The 19,943-nt window shown below is 41.7% G+C and overlaps 1 protein-coding gene across 5 annotated transcripts in view; it reads left to right on the forward strand.

The window, feature by feature from the left end:
* LOC145352735 (regulator of microtubule dynamics protein 3-like) overlaps positions 1 to 19,943 on the forward strand; it is a 315,582-nt gene that overhangs the window by 249,325 nt on the left and 46,314 nt on the right. For all 5 annotated transcript variants that reach the window (XR_013888574.1, XR_013888575.1, XM_080202997.1 and 2 more), the window contains exons 9-10: positions 11,171 to 11,269; positions 18,705 to 18,758. Coding sequence is in view for 3 of the 5 variants with exons in the window: in XM_080202997.1 (XP_080059123.1) it covers positions 11,171 to 11,269; positions 18,705 to 18,758 (153 nt within the window). In the remaining 2 variants the exon portion in view is untranslated. The remainder of the gene's footprint in view (positions 1 to 11,170; positions 11,270 to 18,704; positions 18,759 to 19,943) is intronic.

Below are 19,943 nucleotides of genomic sequence, written 5' to 3' on the forward strand. Positions count from 1 at the left end.
AAGTGTCATAAACTAGTCATAAAAATCCATTGTTAGTTCAGTACCACAACATTTTGCTGTGTACAGTTGATCCCAAGTGGAAGGCAGAAGAGTTTTCAGAATCATAGGCATAGGGGAAGGAAAGATGAGCAGGAATTCCCTTTTCTGATCATTATTTAAAGACATCTCTTGGAAAGCAAACCTGAACATTAGTTGGATAGTATCAGAGTAGTGCAATCCTCATCTACCAAATATCCTGCCAATATTCATTGCTTGTATCTCCACACAAAGTTGGCATGGTACTGACTGGTACTCAGTGCCTGTGGATTTATACTCCAGCCTCAACTGAGTTGAAAAGAAAGCCAGAGATACTCACATGTGTTTCTCTGAACAATTTACGTGTTTTGTTTGCACATAGTGACAGCACTTTACCCACGGCTGGGATGCATCAGTGGAGCCAGCTTAATGGGCTCCTCACTGTCCACCCACTTCTCACCCCCTCCTCTCCAACTGGCCTCATGTCTCCGGGCCTGAATTTCAGGGGTCATGAGCTGATTTAAATATTTAAATTTGTATTTAACTTCTATTTTAATATTATTAGCGAGCCTTGGACTGAAGTCTCCAGGCCCGCTAGCATCTCCATTGCACCCCTGCCAGGAGTAGTTCACTCCAGCGGTGTTTATCCGACCCTATTGGAATGAAGGGAGACCATGGAGGCCCCCCCAGGAGGTTGGGGCTAAGAGGGATGTCGCCTGAGCATTGCCAGGCTGGCAGTGCAGCTTGGCCCCCTGGCACTGCCCAAGGGGAGAAGTGCCGATGCCCAAAGGGCACCTTGACACTATGCACCAGGCAGTGCCTGGGGGTGGGGGTGGGGGGCCTATTGGGGGCAGGGCCAATTGAGAGGTGATCGATACGAGTGAGGAGTCCCGCTTCCACTCTGCATTAAGCTCAGTGACAGAGGAAGAGAAGGGGCTGATCAGAGCTGGACGTCGGGGTGGGACTATCAAGATTCACAACACCAGGTTAAAATCCAACAGGTCTATTTGACAGCAGTAGCTTTCGGAGTCTCAAGCTCCTTCATCAGGCGAGTGAGGACTTGTATTCATAAACAGGGAATATAAAGACAGTTTGCGCAGTGGCCTCCTCAGTGCTATGCTGCCAGCCTCTCCTGTGGGAATAGGCCCCGTCTCCGGATTTTCATCATGAATCTCGCTGGGGCACTCTGCAGTGCTCAGAGTGCAGGAGATTCAGTTTGAAAATCCTGCTTAAAAAAAATAGTGCAAGTTACCCCCGTTTTTATGCGAATTTAACATTTAGCATTTTTTGGGAGAATCCTGGCCAGTATCTTTGTACCAAAGGGATGTTTATGCCATTTTCTTTCTTTGGAAATAAGTGAGATTGAAGTTCTCGTATGGGTTTGAATAAAATAAAAGCAGCTGTTAACTGCCACCACTGGTCACTCTAAAACCATTAACCCAGGCATTTCTTTCTGATTAGGAGATCATAATTATACAAAGCACTGAGTTGTTAAGTATCTTGGCATCGAAACTGTCACGCATTAGAATGACACAATATGAAATACTTATTTGAGTATGTTGGATTCCAGCCAATCATAATATTATAATACACTCTAACTGTGTTTAACTATTGCTTTGATCTGCCAGGGTTCAATGTATAACTGAACTGTCCCATTTTTACGGAATGTGACAAGATCAGCTTAGTGGACATTTAAAAATAGTTTAGGTAAGGTTGCATAGATTAGGTTTTAGAGTATCTTTTGTTGAGGCTAAGATATACAAAGCAGCAAAAAAACTAATAAAAAGTCTTCCTCTCAATTTGTCTCATTGTGTGAAACCTACGCCAAAATAGATTTATATGCTGGGTGGAGAAGCGCTCCCCATTGACACTAGCAATCAATTATCAGATTTTTCTCTCACTTTAGGAATTTTTATATACAATTAGATTCCTATATTAAACAAGGAATTAAAAAGTGGCCTGACAAAAAGATCATCAATTCCTCCAATGTCAGCACCAGTCAGCAGCCCACAACCAACTCTTAACATCCAAATGTATCAGGCAAGCTGCTCCCTCCCTCCAGAGGCAGTTCACAGAGCCACTGAAACAACCAACTTAGTCCCCAGCCTGGAAATCAGAATAAAAATGTTGCAAAGACTCAGCTCACTTGGTATCAGTCTGGAACTGGGGGTGTCCAACACTCGGCCCACAGTTCCATTCTTACCCTGGTAACAGCTTCACGCGGCCCGGGGATTGAGCTCCTGGCATTGGCTTTTGGATCGTTCTACAAACCCTTCACACTTGGAGTCATCAAACCCCTGGTGACCTCCAGTGAGTATACACAAGTCATAAGAGACAAAGTTGGAAGTTAAATGATGAGCAGATTATGCTTCCGCTGCAATACTAGCCAAGGTTGAGGGGTTCTGGGATACTGTCAGCTTTAGAAACATGTTGGGTGGCACTTTATAATGGCAAAGTTATTTAAACACATAGCACTATCTAAATTTAAGAGTTTGAGTAGGCAGATCAAATCTTTAAGCTTCAACTATCACCATGATTGCTGTGGATATCAGATAATTTTTGATCCATAAGCCTTGGTACCCTCACCTAACAAAAATCTGTCAATCTCAAAATCTTAAAAAATTGAATTGCCCCAACATCATTGACGACCTTTAAGAGCTCCAGGTTTTCTGCTGCCATTTTGTGAAAATATAGTTCCTCATTTCACCTTTGAATGAGTTAGCATTAATTTTAAGATCATACTCCCTTGTTCAGGACACTCCCCACTCCTCTGGAAATAATTTATTGTTTTATCTTTTCTATCATATTTGTTTCTCTGATCTATTAACTGAATTGCCTTAATACTAAATTAGTTATTTCTGTTGCTCAGTTTGTTATGTTTAGTCTATTTATACCTGTATGCATATGCAAAATTTATAGTTCAGGGCAAGGTTGATAGTTCCAGATCTTGCCCTTGCTCTTATTATTTTTAAGTAATCCTTTACCTACTATATGGTGGATAAATAATTGACCTTTTATTCCTCGGTTTCTGCTGATTCTTCCTATGTTGTCCAATGTGTACACTATTTTTCAAATTCTTCACAATTTTGTTTCAGCCCTGCTACCACCCAAATTCCCCATACAGTTTAAATTCATTCTGGGTCTCTTCTGCAATGCTACTCTGTGGTTTCCTGCAATGCTTCAATAGAGTTCCTCATACTCTTCAAATTCACTCCAAGCCTCAGCAACAATATTTCTCTGGGCTTCCTCATGCTGTTTATTATCACATTTACTCTAACTCTTCCACAATGCTCCATAGCACTGAGGAAGGGTTTTCCTTGTGACCTGGCTGATATTTATCATTTAACAAACCACTAGAAACATAAACTAAATTCATATCAGTGCTGTTTGGGTGATCTTGTACTTAAGACTTTTAAGTGAAAGCTCTGGGACTTCAACAAATGATGTGATGAGATATTTTATAAAAATAAGTTCCTTCAATTTTATATTAATTTTGCAGCAATGCAATCAAAAACATTAAACTTCATAAGAATCAGCAAGTTAGTTACTGAGTTTGTCATGAAGCTTCTTGATGCCAGGAAAGTAAACAGTCATTGTCTTTTCCTAATTCTACCACTAAATCTTTCCTCTGCTAGCAGACTTTTGCCATACAAAGTCATACAGGTAGAGCTTCAGCCTCTAATGTAGTGCTTTGGAACATAATCCATTCACTATTAGAGGATGAAATCTTCGAACACACAGACAGACTTGTCACCAAAAGTGCATTCTGCAGCATGGTTGTGCCTCCTTATTCTTTGGGAGTACTTGTTGGTTTCTCTAAATTGATACTAAATATCAACCTAGTAGAGTGACACCTGTTATTTGCCTTCTGAGTGGTGCCCATAATCTGTCACAAATTGCTAGTTGGCCAACGGATTTCATCAATGTTCCTTTTAACCCCTTTCTAAATTCTGATTCTCATTGACAATCAGCATCTAGCAACATATGTGGAGACCTGGCTAAGTGTCAAAACCTGCAAAAGCAAATGGGAGAAACTGTATTAATATATTAAAATGTAAATACATTATATACCCTTCAGTGAGTTTTAGCAAAGAAATGGTTGTAATACTTGCCATTTATTAAGATGACAGAACACATATTCATTATTTTATAGAAATGTCTTCTGTGGCACAAGTGAGATTTGTAATTCTACCAGAAATATGGTTCTAGAACTGCAGAATGACTTGCAGGTATGACTTGCAGTTTAAAAACGCAGAATGACTTACAGGGACTTTGAACCTGAGAAGTAAATAGAAATAATTGATGTTTTATTATCATGTAGTGTCTCAATTCATGAAGTTGATGTGTACTACTGGCTGTTTAATCCTTACATGCAATTTTCTTATTTATAAAAGATAACAGAAAGCTTGCTCATTCATTTACAGAAATACGTTCAGTGGTACAAGTGAGATTTGTAATTGTACTAGAAATGTGGTTTTAAAGCCGTGAAGTTAGCTACTTTTACCATGAGTGAAAAAAGGTTAATAAAAGCAGTTGGTGTTTCATTATACTATCACTCTGTCACTATGATGTGGGCTGTGATGGGTAAATTGCTCCAAATGTCTGGAGCCAGTTGACTTCCCAGTCTGAACTACCCATTCTCAAACTCTGATATAATACCACACTGTGTCTCCTGGGAGATCCCTGCTGAAAACTTAATTCAAAGTAATGTGAGCTCTGATTAAGGGCACTTCTTGAGGTGGATCAGCCAATCAAGTGTACTCAGACCAATCATGTTGCTTAATCTTTTTTATTTGAACAAAATGTTTACCCCAAAGTAACAGTCCCTTATTTGGAGAAATTGTTCAACTTTATTTCCCTGTTGATTTTTGGTTTCCCTGCAAGATTCACTGATTTTAGATTATTTCCCATATAGTACTTGTTGTTCCCTGTCCCTGCTGATCAGTGCTAATAGAATCCAAACCTGTTGGTGAACTCAAAACAGAGACACAGAGCTTTTCTAAACTGAGAGAGTTTATTGATTTCGTTCAGTCTCATAACTCTTCTCGCACCAAGTGCCCCAGTTGTACCCTATTTATATGTGCTCAAAGTATTTGATTAAACAATGCCTTTCCCCTGGATCCTAACAATACAAACAAACAGCTAAGAACATCAAAACAGAATCATTCAGCCTCACTGTTCCACCACCATTCAATGAAATTATGGCTGATCTGTGACCTGATTGTATATAATGCCTTCACCCCATATCCCTTAATACTCTTGGATAATAAATGTCTATCAATCTCAAATTTAACATCTGCAACTGATCTTAGATTATTTGCCACTTGCAAAAGGGTGTCTCAAACTTCTACCACCTTTTGTGTGCAGAAGTCTTTAATGTCACTTCTGATTTTTAGACTCTCCCTTAATCCTAGACTCCCTAACCGGTGAAAATTGTTTCTTTCTATGTATCCTTGCTGTTCTCCTTAATATAGAAACACTAATCAAGTCACCACTTAACCTTCTAAATTCCAGGGATGCAACCCTAATTTGTGTGCTATTTCCTCATAATTTAACCCTTGGGATCCAGGTGTAATTGTGATAAACTTATGCAGCACTCCCTCCAAGGCCAATGTATCCTGCCAAAGATGTGCTGCCCAGAGATGTCACTGTATTCCAAGTGTGGTCTAACCAGGGTTTTTAATAGCTGAAACTTGACTTCTATGCCCATGTATTTTAGTCCTCTAGACATAAAGGACATATATTAGCCCAAGGGCTGGTGATGCTTTGACAGGGAGGGGGTTGGTGGGTGTGGTGGCCAACTGGCAGGGAGGAGGGGATGTGGTGAAAGGCTACTGGTACTGGCAAGACATTGGAGGAAGGTTTCTGTGGTCTGTAACACCTGTAATAGAAGAGGAGCATTGCTGAAAGCATTCCCCAATCCTCTTCTCCCTCCTTTCTCCCTCCTTTCTCCCTCCTTACTCCCTCTCTCTCCATCAAAAACAGCTGGGATTCTCCAGTGTCGCTGCAATGAATGGTGTTTTGGCTGAGCGTCAAATTCTCCATTCTCCTTGGTAGCGGGGCAGATACAAATGAGATTGAAGCATCCGCCCTTTATCTTTGCCTGTACTCTCTCTTCTCTCTCACGATCTCCCTCTACTCTCTCCCCCTCCCTCCCCCCTCTCACTCACTGCTTTCTTCATGTGGTTGCCATTTTCAGGACTGTACCAACCCCCAGTTCCCAATCCTGAGTAGTCCCAGCATCATAGACTCCTCACCACAACCCCCCACCCACCCAAACTGCAGCATGCGACAAGTGCAGAGGAACCTCGGGGTCCTTGTGCATGAGTCGCAAAAACCCAGCCTGCAGGTGCAGCAGGTGGTCAGGAAGGCGAATGGGATGCTGGCCTTCATAGCGAGGGGGATTGAATATAAAAGTAGGGAGGTCTTGCTGCAACTGTACAGGGCACTGGTGAGGCCGCAGCTGGAGTACTGTGTGCAGTTCTGGTTGCCGCACTTACACAAGGATATTTTGGCCTTGGAGGGAGTGCAGAGGAGGTTTACTAGGCTGATACCGGAGTTGAGGGGGTCGAACCATGAGGAGAGGCTGAATAAACTAGGCTTGTACTCGTTAGAGTTTAGAAGAATGAGGGGAGATCTCATTGAGACACATAAGATGATGTATGGGATGGATAGGATAGAGGTGGAGAGGCTCTTCCCGCTCAGAAAGGACAGTAGGACTAGAGGGCACAGCCTCAAGATAAAGGGGGGGGGTGCGGTTTAGAACAGAGTTGAGGAGGAACTTCTTCACTCAAAGGGTGGTGAATCTGTGGAATTCTCTGCCCGTTGAAGTGGTGGAGGCTGCCTCGCTAAATATATTTAAGACGCGGGTTGATAGGTTTTTGATAGACAAGGGGATTAAGGGTTATGGGGAGAGGGCAGGAAGGTGGAACTGAGACACGACAGATCAGCCATGATCTTATTGAATGGCGGGGCAGGCTCGAAGGGCTAGATGGCCTACTCCTGCTCCTATTTCTTATGTTCTTATGTTCTTATCAGCCTTATGCTTAGGGTGATTTTTAGATATTGGCATCAGGAAAAGCAGGTGAGAAAATCCATGAATCCTAGAAATTCAAACTTTAAGGTAATAACATGGTACCTTCCATTTTTAAAGGGTTGGCAGGCCAGATTGTGGCCCATGAGCCACATGCTGGACAAACCTTCATGAGCATTTCTGTGCATGTTCCTGACACTTTGATCAATATACCTGAAACCTCATGTTTCTTTGATCTCCACTGTTTTCACCATTTTAAAAGTGCCATGATCTACCCTTCCAAAGCAGAAGACCTCATATTTGCCTACTTTGAAATCCATATGCACAGTTTTGTTCATTCACTTTATCAAAATCTGTTTGCAATTTTATATTTCCAACTATATGCCCCCATCTACATTACTTAAAATGCAATCTACCTTTGGGCCATCAGCAAATTCGGATATGTGGCTTTCTATTCTATTATCTAAATCAAACTGCTAGAGTTAACCTGCACCATAACCCCATTCTTGTTTCTTTAGGAAATTTTTACTTGTCCTCTCCCTTTGGTGGCCAACTGAAAGAGCAAACTCACTGTTATTCCCAATTATGGATAACAAGTTGTCATGTGATCTGGGATTCAATCCAACTCACTGAAGAATGAATGTCTCTCCTTGCTGACTATTCATTTTAAGTGAGAAGTGAATTTAGAGCATTCTGGTGATTTTAACTGTGTAGGATAAAGCTGCTCATAAATTGGCAGTCTCTGGAAGATGAGAACTGACAGTATATGACAGAGAGTACTCGTGCACAAAACATAGAACGCTAGCACACAGGAGCAGTAGGTAATCAGAAAGGCTAATGGAATGTTGGCCCTTATTTCAAAAGGATTCGAATATAAAGTAGGAGAGTCTTGCTGCAACTGTACAAGGTATTAGTGAGACAACATCGGAGGAACTGTGAGCAGTTTTGGTCCTCTTATTTAAGGGGAGATACTGGGCGTGATCTTACTTGCCTTCATGCCATGCTGCAGCGAAGTTGGAGAACTTGGCACCAACCAAATCTTCATTCACATTGGCAGGATAGGAAAATACCACTAGTATGAACAGTGATAAGATTCCTGCCTTTATTTCATTGGAAGCAGTTGAAAGAAGGCTCAGTATGATGATCCATGGTATGGAGGGATGGTCTTATGAGGAAATCATAGAATTCCTACAGTGCAGAAGGAGGCCATTTAGCCCATTAAGTCTGCACGGACAACAATCCCAACCAGGCCCTACACCCGTAACCTCACTTTTTTACCCTACTAATCCCCCTGATGGTAAGGAACAATTTAGCATGGACAGTCAACTTCACTGCACATCTTTGGACTGTAGGAGGAAACCGGAACCCAGAGGAAACCCACGCAGACATGGGAAGAACATAAAAACTCCACACACAATTACTTGAGGCTGGAATCGAACCAAGGTTCCTGGCACCATGAAGCAGCAGTGCTAATCATTGTGCCACTGTGATGCCCATTGTGCCACCTTGCCACCCAGTGATCTCATTGAAACATATCTGACTTTAAAAGGGCTTGACAGGGTATACACTGAGAGGATGTTTGTCCTCACGGGAGTGTCTAGGACTAGCGGACATACTCTCATAATAAAGGAGCACCAATTTAAGACTGAGATGAGGAAGAATTTCTTCTCTGCAGGTTGTAATTCTTTGGGACTCCTTGCCACAGAGAGTTCTGGGGACAGAGCTCTTGTGTATATTTAAGGTTAAGATAGATAGACTTTTGATCAATAAGGGAATCAAGGATAATAGGGAAAGGGTAGGAAAATGGACTTGAGGAATGTCAGATCAGCCATGATCCTATTGAATGGCGGAGCAGGCTTGAAAGGCTAAATGGCCTACTGCTGTTCCTATTTTTCCTGATCTTATTGTCTATATAGCCTACATTGCTTTTCAGGAACTACTGTTCTCCATTGCAACATGTCCATGTGTGATTACAATCTTGCACAGCACATTTCTCCTAGCAGTTAAATGTTACCATGTAGACAGTATGGGGTGGATAACTGTGCCAGGATAATTTACTCCAGTTCCAATTAAAAAGTGTCCAGGAGGTCAAAAGAAAAACCTCAGGCACAGTTTAAATGTGGTTTGACATTTCATTGGAGTTACACTGCATGAAGTGTTAAACCCAAGCAGTGTGAGTCTACCCCACCACAAGCTCCCAATCGAGGCTTTTTTTTTGGTAAGATGGGAATGGGCGCAAAAACAGGCGCCATTCCTGCTAGTCAGCTTGCTTTTGATTTTACAACCTTTACTCGCGAAAAAACAGGTACTTATAAGGTTGTAAAATGGCGTCTGGCGTCAGCTGTGGACCTGTTGTGATGATAGGCAAACTGTAGTGGATCCAGGCAAGCTGGGAGACAGGAGTTGATGCGTGCTGTGACTAATATTTTGAAAAACTTCATAATGATGGATGTCAGAACCACTGGGCAATAGTCATTAAGGCCACCCGCCTGGCATTTCTTTGGTACACGGATTTCAGGACATTTTTAGGTGTGGGAAGAGTGGGGTTGGGGGATGTGTGGGGAAGGGTATGTGGGTAATGGATTAAGGCTATTAGAACAAAGCATTGGGTTAGACTATATGGGGAAGATTCTGTTAAAGGGAATTAAAATATGTAGGTAAGATTAAATGGAATGATTTGATTTCATGTCATGCACACCATTGTGGGTCAAAGGGCCGATTCCTGTGCTGTACTGTTCTATGTTCTATGAAGTCTTGTAAGACTTATGAGTGAAACTGTGCTGATTCAAGTTTCATCGTAATGTTGGTAAGAAATGTTGCTAAGTGGAAATGTCCTGTTTCATTATATTCAAGTGTTCAATAGCTGTAGCATGTTTTATCCAACCTGCTTATCAAAAATAAAAGGATCTGTTGTAAAATGGTGAACTAGAGGTATGAGGCTAAGATAGCAAATGCTGATAGTTTTACTGTCATTACAATGCAAACGCTAGATTCCTGAGAGACTTCAGTTATCCCATCTAATGTAGCCGATATCTAATGTTTATCAATAACTTTCATTTTTTTTTGAGTACAATATACAGTAGCATTTTCAAAGGGCTAAGAGCAGTTCACCCTCATCCAAATCTGGACTGGTAAGCATTCAAAGGAGAATTAGTTGGGTGATTTTTTTTTATGTTAAGAAATAACAAGTTTAAACTTACTATATTATAACCTATGACAACTTACTATATTATAACCTATGACTTGTGTGTGCACAAAGTATGAATAATAGATTTTCTTTCTTTGCCTCACATATCCACTATAATAACACATTTATATAGTACCTTGTAATGTAATAAAATATTCCGAGACACTTTGCAAAAACATCCCAAAACAGATTTGCTTCCAAGCCACATGAAGAAGAGGTGAGGTGATCGAAAGCTTGGTGAAGGAGGTAGGTTTTAAGGAACACTTTAAAGAAGAAAGCAAGATAGAGAAGCTGAGAGGTTTAGGGAGGAAATTCTAGAGTTTAAAGCTTCTGCACAGCCAACGATGATGGAGCAGTGGAAATAGGGGATGCACAAGAGGCCAGAATTGGGGAAGCACAATGATCATAGAGATGGAGGAAGCTAAAGAAACAGAAAAGGACAAGGCCATGGAGGGAATTGAAAGTAAGGCTGAGAATTTTAAAATAAAAGCAGTGCCAGAGTCACACTAGGTTCTTCTCACGTTTATTTACAGATTAATTAATATGAAGAAGTTTACCAATTTGGTAATAATCAGAGCACAATGCAAAATGTAAAGACTGCATCGCAAATTTCTCTTAAAGCTCCCTTAACTCATTCCATTTTAGCCATTGAGCTTTTAGCACCTATAGTTTTGATCCTGCAGAATGAGAAATATACAGCGACCTGTTACCTTGAAGTCGTGAACTGAAGCTTCATGACCCATGGTACATGCAAAAGGTTATATTTAATTCAAAGCAATATTATCTCTTGCATCTGTTGCATACATAGTTTCCATTTCAGTCGTTTAGTTTAATGTTTAATATGCCACAAGTTAATTTGTAAAATAAGTGATTTACATTTCACATGCATATCATTTACATAATTTTACAAAGCACTTTTTAATTTTGTTTTACAGGTAGCGCAATTAAGTTGGATCGAAAAGAAGGCAGCCACAACGTTCTTTGGAACACTTCCATCTTCCACCATTGGTGAGGCTCTGGAAAACTTTTTAAAGGTGAGATCTGGTTTGAACGAAGCATCAAAGTTTCTGTATTATATCTGTGATAAATTGTGGTATTAACAGTGGAAAAAAACACTTGCTAATTATAAATATCTGAAAATTAAAGATATCTGAGGCAAAAAACCTTAGCGCATTATTGTCCATTTAAAATAATGGGCAGAATTCTCCCATTTTCAGGCTAAGTGCCCACGCTGGTGCAAAAACAGGAGTGTTTTGCACTGGTGCTGTCAGCATCTGTCAGGTGGGATTGACCCATTGAAAAATGTTAAAGAGGTCATCTTGAGAAACCCGCCAGCCAGCCTTGCAGTTCCGAGATCGGTGCACCATTTTTAAAGGTGTTCAGAGACGGGCTCCCCTTCCCCCTTCATTAACCAGGGGACCACCACTAATCCCTCAACAAAGGAACATCCTCCCCTGCACCCATAAAAAATAGGTACTCCACCAAAAATAAAGACAATAGAGTGACTCTACCAGACCTCCCCTCAGAACCCCAACTCAGACCCCCTTCTCCTTCTCTCCCAGACTCCCAATCGAGCACCCAACACCCCTCAGGCCCCGCCATCCCCCTCAGAACCCCACTCAGTTGTTCTTCTCCTTCAGACATGGAATCAGGCACTCTTCCCCCTCAAATCACACACTGAGGCATCTTCCCCCTCAGATCCCCCCACACAGGCTCCCATTTGGGCCATGTGCCTTGTCAGTGCCAATGGTGCACTGCCCTCCAGAACCCTGGTGCTGACACCCTGGCCTGGTGCCTTGGGCTCTGAGAGGGATCAAAGAGATAAGTCCAGTTGGACTAATCGCAATATTTACATATTTTCTAAGCCTGATTGACAGTTATGGTTTCTTCAAAAAGAATAAGAGGTCTGCAAAACAGGAAGTTACACCACTTATTCTTTTTGAAGAAACTACAGCTGTGAATCAAGCTTAGAACCTTTGTAAATATTGTGTAGGATCAATCAAGGTACTAGAGATCATTCAAACATGAAGGGAAATTGAGGGCCAGCCCTATGCACAAAGTCTCGTATTTGCAAATAACTGAAAAAAAAGTACATTGCAGCTAAAGCAAACTTATCCACCACCTGCTGGAATGACACAAACACGCCGTCCACATACAAGTCCCGGAATGTTCTGATCCCATGCTTGACTCATATGTTGAAGGCACCATCCAAAATAGATGGAGGAAAAAAATTGTTAGCCAGTACTGGGGAGGCCAGCGGCCAGGCCTAAAACCCAAAGTGGCATCTAATTAGCATTCAAATTCGAAGAGTTGACTTGACAAGTGCACTCCTAGTATACAGGGAGGAGGGAAAATTTACTGGGGAACATATCAAGGCAGCCAAGGAAGACAGATCACTAGAGGAAGATTCTAACTGCAGCCAACAAAGAACCTTTTGTTGCCTCTCTCTCTGCACCCAACACACTGCCCTCATATTGCCTGCCCAATAATGAAATAGAAAATTGGGCAATCCCATATCCCCTCCCGTTTAGGGCTTTGCAAGACTGTCCTCTGCATTTTTGGGTTTTTCCTATTCCAGACATGAGCCGATCAAGTCTGTGAAAAAAGAATTTGGGAATGAACATCAGGATGCACTGAAGGAGATGTAAAGACTTAGGTAATATGTTCATCTTCGCCGCATTGATACAGCCCGCTAACAATAACGGAAGGAGGGACCAATGTTTGAGGTCCTGTTCCATCTGCCCAATGAGTGGAGAAAAGTTAGCTCCAAAGAGCTCACTAAACCTACTAGTCACTTGCATTCCCAAGTAAGTAAGCTACCTAGTGACAATCTTGAAAGGCAGGGTGTGGAGCAGGAGGCTATGAGCCGCTGCATTCAAAGAAAGGAGCTCATTCTTATTCAAGTTAAGCTTGTACGCCGAAATATGACCAAACCTCTCTAGTATAGATAAAACTTCAGAAATCAAGTTCGGCAGGTCGCTGATATACAATAGTAGATTGTCCGCATACAGTGATACTCTCGCTCTATTCCCCCCCCACCGATCCCCATGTCTCGTTTACTGTTACGAAAAGCCTCAGCAAGAGGTTCAATAGCAATGGCAAATAATGGGGGAGAGGGAGCATCCTTGCCTAGTACCCTAGGACAAAGGGAAAAAAGCTGAACGCATGTCGTTTGTCCGAACTGAGGCGAGACGGGTGGAGTACAGTATTTTGATCCAGGAGATGAGTTTTGGGTCGAACCCAAACCTCCCGAGAGCACAAAATAAATAATCCCATTCCTACCTGATCAAATGCTTTTTCAGCATCCACCAAGATTAATATCTCTGATAGTTTGGAGATCGCAGGTGCATACATAATATTAAACAGCTGCCAAATATTCGAGTACATATGTCTATTTTTAATAAGTCTGGTCAGGCGAGATGATAGAGGGCAGAATGTCTTCCAAGCGAATGGCCAAAATCTTAGAGATCAATTTGAGATCAACATTCAGCAATGAGATCAATCAATAGGAGCTGCAGATTTGCAGGCCCTTATTCTTTTTAAAGATGAGCGAAATTATTGCTTTCCTCAAAGTCTGTGGGAGAGAGCTGTTCTCATGTCATTCATTGATCATGTGCAGTAGCAGGGGAGCCACCCTATCCATAAATGTTTTGTAGAATTCAATCTGGTCCTGGGAATTGCCCACTCGGCATTGTTCTGGCCACCCTAACAATTTCTTCAATGCTGATTGGATTCTCCAGGGCCATGGCCTCTCCCCTGTCCATCACAGGGAAATTCAGCACTTCAAAGAACTCCTGAAAGTCTGCCTCATTAGTGGTAGACTCTGAACTATAGAGGGTTAAGTGAAAGTCCCTAAATAGTTCATTTATTCGCTGTGGATCAGTAGAGACCCCATTCGAAATCTGTACTTATAGTATTAGACTTTTGGCAGAGAATTGGCGCAGCTGATGAGCTAGTAGCTTGCTTGCCTTGTCCTCATGCTCATAGTCTGTATACTTAGATTTAAACACCATCTCTTCTGCTTGACATGAGGATAAGGTCTCAAACTCCGCCTGTAGTAGTAAACGTTCCTTATGTACCTTTGGGGATGGGCCCCACAATGAACGTGGTATCAACTTGGGCGATATGCCCCAGCAATTCCGACAACCACCTACTGCTCTGCTTCGTCTCGTGTGCTGAATAAGATATGATCTGGCCTCTAAAATAAACCTTCAACGTCTCCCATCACAAAGCTGCCAAGACTCCTGGAGCATGATTAAACTCTAAGAAATCATCGACCTGAGTTAGCAGAAATCTAACAAATTCATCATCAGAAAGCAGACAAGTATTAAATTGTATTAAAAGTATTAAGGCTTCTTATGGGGGCCCACCCTCCTCCCCACTACCAAGTCCATAGTCAAGGGAGCATTGTCTGAGTTTCGTAGGAGCATGAGTACAAGGGAGCTGTTTATTATCTACCAAAAAGTAAGCTATATGTGAATATGTTTGGTGGACTGGAGAGAAAAAGAATTCCCTACTAGTGAGGTTAAGAAACCTCCATGGCTCCAACAATGTGTATTCCCTGAGAAATGATTTAATAATTTCTGCAGTCCAGGGCAGGATTCAACCAATAGTTGAAATCTCCACCCAGTATCAACTGATGTGAATTCAAATCTGAAAGTAATGCGCAAATGATCGGAAAAGTTTTCACAGTCCCAAATTGGGGCATGCAGGTTGGCTAACACAAGGGATGTCCCACATAGTTTGCCGTGACAATGACGTATCGGCCATTTGAGTCAGAAATGTCATTGGCTACTACCACGGGTGAGGACTTGTGGACGAGGATTGCCATCCCCACACCTTGGTGTGAAACGTTTAGTGAAAGCATTGATCCCTCCATCCTCTACAGACTCCAAAGTAGACCACTGGCCTGAGATGGGTCTCTTGGAGGAATGCAACTTGGATACCCAGTTGTCGAAGATGCTGAAATATCTTACTGTGCTTAACTGGATGATTTAATCCCCTGACATTCTAGCTAATGAACTTGATCGCTCTGAGGTCGGAGCACAAGGGCCTCCTAGCCAGTATCTCGCATTCCTAACATAGCCTGGTATCTCTCCTCACTAAGGAGTCTCCCCCCAACTGCTGACATTGGCAAACACCACACCCCAGAGCTCCACCCCCCACACTCCCCACTGGCTGAGGGGAACCAACGACTAGAAAGAGAAGGTAAGCTTGAAAGAGGCCAAACCACACCCACAGAGAAAAAAAGATATAGAAAAGACACAAAAACACTCACACAGACCAAACCCGCAAACACGGCATGCCCCCGCCCCAGCATGTAGAAGACATTTGATAAGGTGTCACATCAAAGATTGTTGTAGCTCATGGTGTAGGGGTAACACATTGGCATGATTGAAGATTGGTTAGCTAACAGGAAATAGTTGGCATACATGGGTCTTTGGTTGGTGGGCTGTGATGAGTGGTGTGCCACAGAGATCAGTGATGGGGCCTCAGCTTTTTACAATTTATGGAAATAAGTTGAAGATCAGATTGAGGGTGTGTTCACTAAATTTGCTGATGATACAAAGATAAGTCGGAAAGTAAATTGTTAACAGGATGTAAGGAGGTGAAAGGACATTGATAAGTGAGTGTGCAAAAATCTGGCAAAAGAGTATAATTTGAAAAATATAGAATTGCCCATTTGGCAGGAAGAATAAGAAAGAAACTTATTAAATGGTGAGAGCTCTAATATGCAAATGAATTTGGATATCCAAGTGCATGAATAACAAAAGGCTGGTATACAGGTTACTACAAGTAATTAAGAAAGCCAATAGAATGTTATTGTTTGTGAGAGGAATTGAATACAAAAGCATGGTGGTTATGCCTCATTTGTACAGGCGGTTGGTGAGATGACATCTGGCGTACTGTGTGCTATACTGGTCTCCTAATTTAAGGATAGGTGTAAATGTGGTGGGAGCAGTTCAGAGAAGGTTTACTAGACTAATACCAAGAATGGGCATGGTGTCTTGTGAGGAAAGGTTGGAGAGGTTAGCCTTGCATTCAGCAGAATTTAGAAGAGTAAGAGGTGACTAAATCAAAATATTTAAGATCTTGAGGCATATTGACTGTGAATGTGGAGAGGAAATTTCCTGTTCTTGGAAAATCTAGTAATGTTTGATTTTAATTTTCTAAAATTCTTTAGATTTGGGGAAGGTTCTATTAGATTGGAAGATAGCAAATGTAACTCCTTTATTCTAAAAGGGACGGAGACAGAAAGTGGGAAACTATAAGCTAGTTAGCTTAAAATATGTCAGAGGGAAAATGTTAGAAGCCATTATTAAAGTTGTCAACGCAGGACGATTGAAAAAATCAAGGCAATCGTAGTTTTATGAAAGGGGTACTAGGGGGTCACTGTTTAAAAATAAGGGGTCACTTGTTTAAGATGGAGAAGAGGAGAAATGTTTTCTCTCAGAAGGTTGAATCTCTGGAACTCTCTTCCTCAAAAGGCAGTCATAATAGTGGAGATGCCAGCATTGGACTGGGGTGGGCACAGCAAGAAGTTTCACATCACCAGGTTAAAGTCCAACAGGTTTATTTGTAGGCACTGCCCTTCATCAGGTGAGTAAAGAGTTGGGTTCACAAACAGGGCATATATAAACACAGACTCAATTTCAAAATAATGGTTGGAATACTAGTCTTAACAGGTAATCAAGTCTATACAGGCGCAGACAATACGAGTGGAGAGAAGGTTAACCAAGGGTTAAAAAGGTGTGAATTGTCTCAAGCCAGAACAGTTCGTGAGATTTTGCAAACCCAGGCAAGTTGTGGGGATTAAAGATAGTGTGACATGAACTCAAGTTCCCAGTTGAGGCCGTCCTCGTGTGTGGAACTTGGCTATCAATTCTGCTTGGCGATTCTGCATTGTCATGTATCTTGAAGGCCACCTTGGAGAACGCTTACCCAAAGATCGGAGGCTGAATGCCCTTGATTGCTGAAGTGTTCCACGACAAGAAGGGAACACTCCTGCCTGGTGATTGTCAAGTGGCCTCCACGGATGAATGGACACAACTCAACAATCACCAGGCAGGAATATTCTCTTCCTGTCGGGGAACACTTCAGAAGTCAAGGGCATTTGGCCTCTGATCTTCGGGTAAGCATTCTCCAAGGCAGCCTTCAAGACACATGACAATGCAGAATTGTAGAACAGAAGCTGATAGCCAAGTTCCACAACATGAGGATGGCCTCAGCCGGAATCTTGGGTTCATGTCACACTATCTGTAACCCCCACAACTTGCCTGGGCTTGCAAAATCTTACTAACTGTCCTGGCTTGAGACAATTCATACCTCTTTAACTGGTGCTTAACCCTCTCTCCGCTTGCATTGTCTGCATCTATAAAGACTTGATTACCTGTTAAGACTCCCATTCCAACCATTATCTTGAAATTGAGTTTGTGTCTATATATGCCCTGTTTGTGAACCCAACTCTTCACTAACCTATGAAGGGGAAGTGCTCTGAAAGCTTGTGCTACCAAATAAACCTACTGGACTTTAACCTGGTGTTGTAAGACTTCAAAAGGCAGTGGAGGCAGAATCTTTGAATACGTTCACAGTAGAGCTAGATAGATTTGTGATCAACAAGGGAGGGTCAGTGCTGAGGGAGCGCCATACTATGGGACGGTCAGTGCTGGGGGAGTGCCGCACTGTGGGAGGATCGGTGCTGAGGGAGTTCCACACTGTGGGAGGTTCAGTGTTTAGGGAGCTCCACACTGTTGGGAGGGTCAGTGCTGAGGGAGTTCCGCACTGAGAGGTTCTGTGCTGAGGGAGTTCCGCACTGTGAGAGGGTCAGTGCTGAGGCAGCAGTGTGGGTTGAGGTTACAGGCTCGAGGGACCAAGTGGCCTACTCCCCTAATTCAAATGTCCATATGTTTATATCTAGTTTAGACCAAAGGAAAATCAACTGAATTATTTTCTAAATGGTGAAATATTAGAAATAGTAGATAAGTAAGAGATTCAAGAATTCAGATACATAAATTTATTTAATACAATCAAAAAGCCAATGAAATGTTAGCCTTTATCTTGAGGGGACTGGAGTAACAAGGATGTTAAATCCATCCCAGGCTAACCAGATAAAAGTTTCTTTTCCCCTTAGACATAATTATCCCAAACAAAATTGCATTTGGGAAGTCTCCTGGTGAGCATGGCTCCAGTACAAAACTGTCTTGAATTCAGAGGCCAAGGAAGAAATTAAAAACATTAGTCCATCAGCACCCTTCTGTGACTGGAGTTAAAGCATATTGTTTGAGTCTTATCTACATCTTGCACATGATTCTTACTGCAATATTCATACGAGATGCATATAATGACATAGCCTTTTTTTTCATTTTAATGGGTTTAAATTCATTAGCAAAAATAAATTAGTCACAATCTATATAAGATCAGTTACTGTTAGTAAATATAATGGTGTTATTCTTAACATCTAACTTACAGGCTGAAGAATTGAAACAAAAATACTGCAAAGCCAACTCTGTCTTCATTGCTAAGGTACTTTGACTACTTCTGGATAGTTCCTAGTTGGGTAACCCAAGGAGCTTTGGGGTCCCAGTTGCTTAAAGCATAAAATTACTGCCCTCTCTTGTAAAGTTGAACAGATACAAATGCGTTCAAGCAAAGGAGATGAAATGAACTGCCTGTGGCCTATCAAGAATCTCACAGTATTAACAATGATGATGATTTTGCAGTCTTGCCCTGTCTGATAGTATCCAACAAGATGTTGGTTGTCATTCAGATTTTTGTGGAACATATATGCTAGGCCTTCTGTTTCATCAGATTGCATCTATAATAAAAAAGGAAAACCAAGCGTGCCTCCCTTACCTGCATTCTGCTATCATATATCCTATCCAATTTTATAGGAGTAATATTAGCAGAAATGTCTGTCCTCCCATTTCCATTACCTTCCTAAGTTTCCATGAGGCTTTTTTCTCCTGCAGAAGCTAAAATGCCCTGTTTTGACATTGATGTGATACAAAAAGCATTTTCTGTCCTTTACAATGGAGACTATTGCAACCCTGTTGAGGCTGTTGATATTGAAGGAGAAATCTGCCAGAATTAACTGCTTGAATTATGCCACACCACTTCACGTTTTTAAACAAAAACAAACTTTACGTATAAGATTTAAATAAATCAAGCACGATTAACACTATGGTTTAAAATTACTTATGGTATGAACTCCATTCTACTTTTTACTTCCCCCAACTATCCATTAGAACAATCTTGGAGGTTCATTCACTCCTTTAGGAACCAACCCACAAGATATGTATAAGCCCTCCACAATTCACTTTATTTCTCCTCAGTATTCCAACTATTCTCCATTAGCTTTTCAGCTAAGCGATTCTCCAACTTTTGTTTAATATCTTGACGATGGAAGTTTCAGCTCTTTGTTTTGATTATTGGCAGATATCCAACTGCCGCCTTACAGCTTCCAAGCTAACTCTGCTTTCGGGCACAAGGCTCCGTGAAGACCACTGTAGGTTTCTTCCTCCAGCTGCAAACTAGGCAAAGTCTTCCAGCTGCATTTTCCTTCATGAATTCTAAACTGAACTTGAGCCCTAATCGCATTCCGCATGGTGAACAAAAATGGGTCACCTATTGTTCAGATTTTTGTTCACTATCAGCTCTGACCTTATAAGATAGCTACAGGTTAACTAAGCCGAGGCTCATTTAGTTTGT

This window comes from Carcharhinus amblyrhynchos, chromosome 14, assembly GCF_965287045.1.
Source record: "Carcharhinus amblyrhynchos chromosome 14, sCarAmb.v2.hapA, whole genome shotgun sequence".
NCBI lineage: Eukaryota > Metazoa > Chordata > Chondrichthyes > Carcharhiniformes > Carcharhinidae > Carcharhinus > Carcharhinus amblyrhynchos.